Source organism: Electrona antarctica, assembly GCF_951216825.1.
Source record: "Electrona antarctica genome assembly, chromosome: 12".
Taxonomy (NCBI): Eukaryota; Metazoa; Chordata; class Actinopteri; order Myctophiformes; family Myctophidae; genus Electrona; species Electrona antarctica.
This window is the reverse complement of record NC_136793.1, coordinates 44867304-44873303: the sequence shown is the minus strand read 5'-3', so window position 1 is coordinate 44873303 and position 6000 is coordinate 44867304. Positions and strand designations below refer to the sequence as shown.

Sequence of the window (6000 nt, the reverse complement as noted above, 5' to 3'; positions counted from 1 at the left end):
TCATATCATGTTATAATTATTACCTCTCACTTCAGGAAATACATACTGTGTGTGTGTGTGTGTGTGTGTGTGTGTGTGTGTGTGTGTGTGTGTGTGTGTGTGTGTGTGTGTGTGTGTGTGTGTGTGTGTGTGTGTGTGTGTGTGTGTGTGTGTGTGTGTGTGTGTGTGTGTGTGTGTGTGTGTGTGTGTGTGTGTGTGTGTGTGTGTGTGTGTGTGTGTGTGTGTGTGTGTGTGCGTGCGTGCGTGCGTGCGCGCGCGCGTGCGTGCGTGCGTGGAACACAACATGTCAGCGAGTAAAGTCTTTTCAGCTGCTGCGTCAGAGGAGGAACAGATCTACCAGGCAGCCATGCTGAAGCAGCCTGTGGTGAAGTTATACAGGATAGAGAAGGAACAGATCTACCAGGCAGCCATGCTGAGGCAGCCTGTGGTGAAGTTACACAGAAAAGGTATGTGCATGTTTTCTTGTCACTGTGCACTTTGAGCGCTATAGCACTGAAACTGAAAATGCAAACTTTGACCACGCGTAGCTCATGAACCGTTTGACCGTCGACAATAAAACCTTGATACACACATGCGTCAGGCGTCTCCTCATGCCGAACAAGTAACATGTTCTTATTTTTGACCTCTGACCCTTAGATCACGGCCATTTTGAATTATATGAAAAACAGTTCAAAGCTATCTCCTCTCAGGATCTTTGATCAAATTAAATGCACAAAAATTCTACTTCTTCAATTTGAAGTTTGGACCTACTGTATACGGACACAATCATTAGTACATTCTTTTCACTTAAAAGAAATGTACTTCCGTTTTTTTGTTTTTGAAGTTTTTATGAGCCAATGACAATTGCTGTTTTGTGAAAGATCTTCTTCTTCCCAAAATACATACATGCAGCATCACATGCTTATGAAGCATTACATGTAAACCTAACCCAGTATGGTAGAGGATCATGCCAGATAACGCTGAAACCAGTTTTACTCCAATTGGCCAAAGGCAGGCGATAGAGCATTTCTTTGGAAATTAAACCTTTGAACAGGCATAATTACTCATGCCTTGTTTGGCCAAAAGTCATGGCACTTATTTCCACATGGGGAACACATCTGTCACTTTGACCAGTAAGCTCCGCCCTCAGATATACTGCCATTTTGAACAGTTGAAAAATGCTTATACCTGATTTTCTGCCTGGAGCAATTTGAGCAGTTTGCGTAAAACGTTCTACACACAATCTAAGGACCATTAACTGAAAAAACAGAACAGCGAACACACTAGTAATGGATGACATCCCCAAAACCAGGAGACACATAATTGTTATTAAAAATATTTTGCAATAAAACAACTGATTGTGTCCGGATAGTAGGTAGAGCTCTTGCCTTGGACCACAAGTTCATGGGTTCAAATCCGGGCACCGCCAACTCAGTATATGAGTCTTCAAGAACCCTGCCCCCCCCCCAACAATTAAAACTGACCCTGTCACAATTACATGGTCTTCTTTTTCTCAAATTCAGTCCATGTTTCTATGGCTTAGTGTGCATATTGTTCTTATTGCTTATTGCCTTCCTCCTGCTTGGTCATGCCTTATCTCTGCTTGCAGCTATATTTATTATTTGGGCTTGTTTCTAAAGTTAGAAACAAGCACCAAATTTTGGTGCCCAAATTGAAAAAATGTGGAAGTAGTTCTTCCGGGTGCTTCCATCGAAATGAATAGCGGGGGGGGGGGGGGGGGGGGGGGGGGGGGGGGCTATCGCTCCAGTTCGGCCTCTAAACTTGTATTACTCTATGGTAAAAACCCTAACCTAACCTCACGGCGGACCTTTGGTGTGTCGGATCTGCATGTGCATCCTGCCCCTCACAGGGACTGGGTGGACTAGCAGCCCCAAAAAAGCTAATAAAACACAGCCGTTTTTACAAAAAATCATTATTAATACATCTTTCTCTGAGATGTACATTAGTGCACGGTGGCACAGTCGGTAGTGCTGTCGCCTCACAGCTAGAAGGTCCATGGGTTTCGATTCCCGCTGGGGACGCTGTGGGTGCTGGCGGCGTGTTCTCTCCTCCGCGCCATCAGTGCACATACCCGAGGCGGGGTTGGCGAAAGGGCCTTTCTGCGTGGAGTTTGCATGTTCTCCCCGTGTCCCCTAGGGTAGGTACCCTCACAAAAAAACATGCAGTAATCCTGGTCTCTAAACTACCTCCCCCTGGCCAGCCGGGGCGCCTGATGGAGGGGAAAGGAACTGGTTGGAATAACGTGTTCCTTCCACGTGCTACGTCCAACCAGGAAAACTCCCCCCTGCCAGGTGTAAAGGAGTGACTTGGACTCCTCATGCATAGAAGGAAGCATGAGTTCAAGTCCGTTGCTCTCCCCAGGTTGGCGGAGGGTGTGTAGAGCCCAGGATCACATTAGATAATTGACACAGGGGTGAAAAATGGGTTACAAAATGGTGGGATAAAAAATGTATTTAAGAGACACAGGCCAACAGATGTAAACAGGGCCTCTCAGGGTTCATTCCTAAACCAGTGGTTCCCAAAGTGGGGTCTTGGGACCCCCAGGGGTCCTTGGGGGAGTTCCAGGGGGTCCCCAGCTAAATGATAGTTTGGAACCAAATGGACCCTTATGGGTCTGTAACTCTGAGAGTGTACAAATGGAACCAAATGGACCCTTATGGGTCTGTAACTCTGAGATTGTACACTTGTACACACTCGGAGTTAAATTAACTTTGATTATACAATATACATTGGGGTCCCAGAGATAGAAATGGGGGACCATAGCCTAATTCAGGTCAGACCGGGGGTCCTTGAAATTAAAATGGTCAAACGGGGGTCCACGGGCTAGTAATGAGTGTCAATTTGACATGAAACTCTTTGGGAACCAGTTATATAGGTGACTCCAAGCTCTGAGCAGGATCTTGGTTGACCTTTAACCCCCAAGATGGCTGTGCGTGCCTAAGTTATCTACAGTATTAGATTTAGTACTGTTTTTGTCTTCATTTGTGTGTGTGTGTGTGTGTGTGTGGTTACTATGGTTGCTAAATGTTTCTGCTAAGAGGAGCTAGAGTCGAGGCCAAATGCACAAAGATAAGATCTTTGACGGAATGCCCAGTGCAACCCTCCCTTCTCCTCTGCCTTCCTGTTTCTGTCTCTCTCTCTCTCTGTGTCTGTCTGTCTGTCTGTCTGTCTGTCTGTCTGTCTGTCTGTCTGTCTGTCTCTCTCTCTCTCTCTCTGACCATAGGGGTGGGGATAGGACCTTTGTGAATGTCCATCTTTACTTATGCTTTTGTCTGCTTGGTGCACTTGGTCAAATATTGTGTCCATTTAAATAACAACTCAGACTCTGTTGTTATGCTCCTTTGTCAAAAGCGGATTATTTGAGGCCTATTACTATACTTACAACTTGTGGACACCATTATTGCATAAACGGCTTAAGAGTATAGTTAGCAGGTTCAAATCATGCATAATTTTCATTACTATATCCAATTTCCCAAAGCATTGTATGTCTGTTGCATATGAGAGAGAGAGAGAGAGAGGAGCAGTCAACAGGCAGGCCAGCAACACCCGTTTCGACTGTTATCAATAGACAAGACCGCAGTGATCACTTAGGATCAGTACGATTGTTTTCGACGAGTATGGGCATGCTCTGCCGACTGATAAAACGTAAAAAAAACTTAACATGCGTTAATATTAGGACCGCGCTGCGACATGCTTGCAGTTGAGTTTAGGGGAGGGTATGAGGAGGCTTGTCGTTTTTAGTACGCAGTAGACCAAAACGACAGGATTAAGGTTGGCGAACATGCGTTAATATTAGGACCGCGCTGCGACATGCTTGCGGTTAAGTTTAGGGGAGGGTATGAGGAGGCTTGTCATTTTCAGTAGGCTCCCAGCATGTCCAGTAGACCTGAGTAGACCGATAAGATCGGTGAACGTGTCATCAACGCCAATCGCAGCCAGTAGGCTCCAGACTACATGCAGTAGGTCCGATCGGCTAGATAAGATCGGCGTAATAAGTAACCTACTGGGAATTATCGGTTGATTTTCGGTCGAAACGGCTGCCAGGAATGTTCCAACAGCCAATCTTTGCCTGGCAGTTGCTGCTGCTCACTTGGTAATAATACAACTCAACTTATTTTATTCATTTGTTATTTATTTTCCTCTCTCCTCATTCTCCATCCCAGATGTCTGTCCTGCCCAACTCAAACATATCTACAGCAGAAATAGACCTCTCAACCAATACCAGAGAATTCACACAGGCTTGAAGCCCTACGCCTGTGACCAGTGTGGGACGACGTTCAGCACGAGCAGTGATCTAAAAGTTCACCAGAGAATTCATACAGGAGAGAAGCCCTACGCCTGTGACCAGTGTGGGACTAGGTTCAGCAGGAGCAGTCATCTAAAATGTCACCAGAGAATTCATACAGGAGAGAAGCCCTACGCCTGTGACCAGTGTGGGACGAGGTTCAGCACGAGCAGTAATCTAAAATGTCACCAGAGAATTCATACAGGAGAGAAGCCCTACGGCTGTGACCAGTGTGGGACTAGGTTCAGCAGGAGCAGTGTTCTAATAGATCACCAGAAAATGCATACAGGAGAGAAGCCCTACGGCTGTGACCAGTGTGGGACTAGGTTCAGCAGGAGCAGTGGTCTAATAGATCACCAGAAAATGCATACAGGAGAGAAGCCCTACGCCTGTGACCAGTGTGGGACTAGGTTCAGCAGGAGCAGTCAACTCAAAAGTCACCAGAGAATTCATACAGGAGAGAAGCCCTACGCCTGTGACCAGTGTGGGACTAGGTTCAGCCAGAGCAGTCATCTCAAAAGTCACCAGAGAATTCATACAGGAGAGAAGCCCTACGGCTGTGACCAGTGTGGGACTAGCTTCCGCATGAGCAGTGGTCTAATAGATCACCAGAGAATTCATATAGGAGAGAAGCCCTACGCCTGTGACCAGTGTGGGACTAGCTTCCGCACGAGCGGTAATCTCAAATGTCACCAGATAATTCATACAGGAGAGAAGCCCTACGCCTGTGACCAGTGTGGGACTAGCTTCCGCACGAGCAATGGTCTAATATATCACCAGAGAATTCATACAGGAGAGAAGCCCTATGCCTGTGACCAGTGTGGGACTAGGTTCAGCCAGAGCAGTCATCTCAAAAGTCACCAGAGAATTCATACAGGAGAGAAGCCCTACGGCTGTGACCAGTGTGGGACTAGCTTCCGCACGAGCAGTGGTCTAATATATCACCAGAGAATTCATACAGGAGAGAAGCCCTACGCCTGTGACCAGTGTGGGACTAGCTTCCGCACGAGCAATGGTCTAATATATCACCAGAGAATTCATACAGGAGAGAAGCCCTATGCCTGTGACCAGTGTGGGACTAGGTTCAGCCAGAGCAGTCATCTCAAAAGTCACCAGAGAATTCATACAGGAGAGAAGCCCTACGCCTGTGACCAGTGTGGGACTAGCTTCCGCACGAGCGGTAATCTCAAATGTCACCAGAGAATTCATACAGGAGAGAAGCCCTATGCCTGTGACCAGTGTGGGACGACGTTCAGCACGAGCAGTGATCTAAAAGTTCACCAGAGAATTCATACAGGAGAGAAGCCCTACGCCTGTGACCAGTGTGGGACGACGTTCAGCACGAGCAGTGATCTAAAAGTTCACCAGAGAATTCATACAGGAGAGAAGCCCTACGCCTGTGACCAGTGTGGGACTAGGTTCAGCAGGAGCAGTCATCTAAAATGTCACCAGAGAATTCATACAGGAGAGAAGCCCTACGCCTGTGACCAGTGTGGGACTAGGTTCAGCAGGAGCAATCATCTAAAATATCACCAGAAAATTCATACAGGAGAGAAGCCCTACACCTGTGACCAGTGTGGGACTAGCTTCCGCACGAGCAGTGGTCTAATAGATCACCAGAGAATTCATACAGGAGAGAAGCCCTACTACTGTGACCATTGTGGGAAACAGTTCAGCAGGAACTGTTATCTCAAACGTCACCAGAGAACATGTAG

General features: G+C 46.9%; 1 protein-coding gene across 1 annotated transcript in view; it reads left to right on the top strand.

Moving 5' to 3' along the window:
• Positions 1–283: 283 nt before the first annotated feature.
• Positions 284–6000, top strand: part of LOC306934424 (uncharacterized protein) — a gene marked incomplete at both ends in the record, with an annotated part of 65219 nt that continues 59502 nt past the window's right edge. Inside the window, 2 exons of the mRNA XM_079516993.1 lie at positions 284–446; positions 4164–5549. Coding sequence (XP_079373119.1) covers positions 284–446; positions 4164–5549 — 1549 coding nt within the window. The remainder of the gene's footprint in view (positions 447–4163; positions 5550–6000) is intronic.